Source organism: Mastomys coucha, unplaced genomic scaffold (assembly GCF_008632895.1).
Source record: "Mastomys coucha isolate ucsf_1 unplaced genomic scaffold, UCSF_Mcou_1 pScaffold20, whole genome shotgun sequence".
Lineage (NCBI taxonomy): Eukaryota > Metazoa > Chordata > Mammalia > Rodentia > Muridae > Mastomys > Mastomys coucha.
This window is the reverse complement of record NW_022196903.1, coordinates 125,242,287-125,243,131: the sequence shown is the minus strand read 5'-3', so window position 1 is coordinate 125,243,131 and position 845 is coordinate 125,242,287. Positions and strand designations below refer to the sequence as shown.

At 40.0% G+C, this 845-nt stretch overlaps 1 protein-coding gene across 1 annotated transcript in view; it reads left to right on the top strand.

Moving 5' to 3' along the window:
* Positions 1-845, top strand: part of LOC116100013 (killer cell lectin-like receptor 2) — a 22,709-nt gene that overhangs the window by 13,798 nt on the left and 8,066 nt on the right. Inside the window, 1 exon segment of the mRNA XM_031384071.1 lies at positions 167-276. Coding sequence (XP_031239931.1) covers positions 167-276 — 110 coding nt within the window.

Genomic DNA, 845 nt, shown 5'->3' with positions numbered 1-845 from the left:
TAGGGCTGAGTGCATATTGTCTTCTCATCAGGACTTCAACTAGTTCTCCAGCTCTGTACTGCCCACTGAATAAAGATGCTTCTCTGACAAAAAATGGCTGAAAGCAGCACAGGTCTAGGGTATAAACACAAGTATGAAGAATGCAGTTTGATCCCCAATTCCTTAGCAAAGTTACGGTAGCAGCTTCCATGGTAGAGCTTGTGACCTACCAAGTCATAAACTTTGGATTTCTACTACCACACCAACGTGTGGTAAACACGTGACATTCCTCACATGGTAAAGGTCTCAACTTCAAAAGAAAGTAGCTAGTTATCCTGTAAAAATGGTAAACCTGGACACACCTTGCCTAGCAGTTCAGTATGGTGGCATGCAGGGATCATGCTGGGTAGGACCGTTCATATCTTTTCTCTCCTGCAGCCTGCTGACCTTTTGAAAGCCAGTTCAGGTGAAAATGATTTCTGATTGGTTTGTGATGGATTTATCTATGTCCTGACATCCAGGTGTGTGGTGTCTTCAGCAGTAGGTTGCGAGCATGTAATTGTGGTTGATAACAAGATAGTAAGATCAATGTTAATAGCCTTTGATATTCTGGAGGCCTTTTGGTTCTCCCTGAACACTAACTCCCCTGAATGTATCCCCTGCCTTACATTTTGCTTTTCATTTAATAAGTCATACTTTCTATGATTCTAACTTCTTTTCAAAGTTATATTTTTATTTTTAATATTATTCTTTCACAGAATATATTTAGATCAGGTTTTCCACCCCTTAAGTCCTCACAGACTCTCCCTATCTCTCTATTCACATAACTTCATGCTCTTTGAAGGGTATAAACACAACTATCTCTA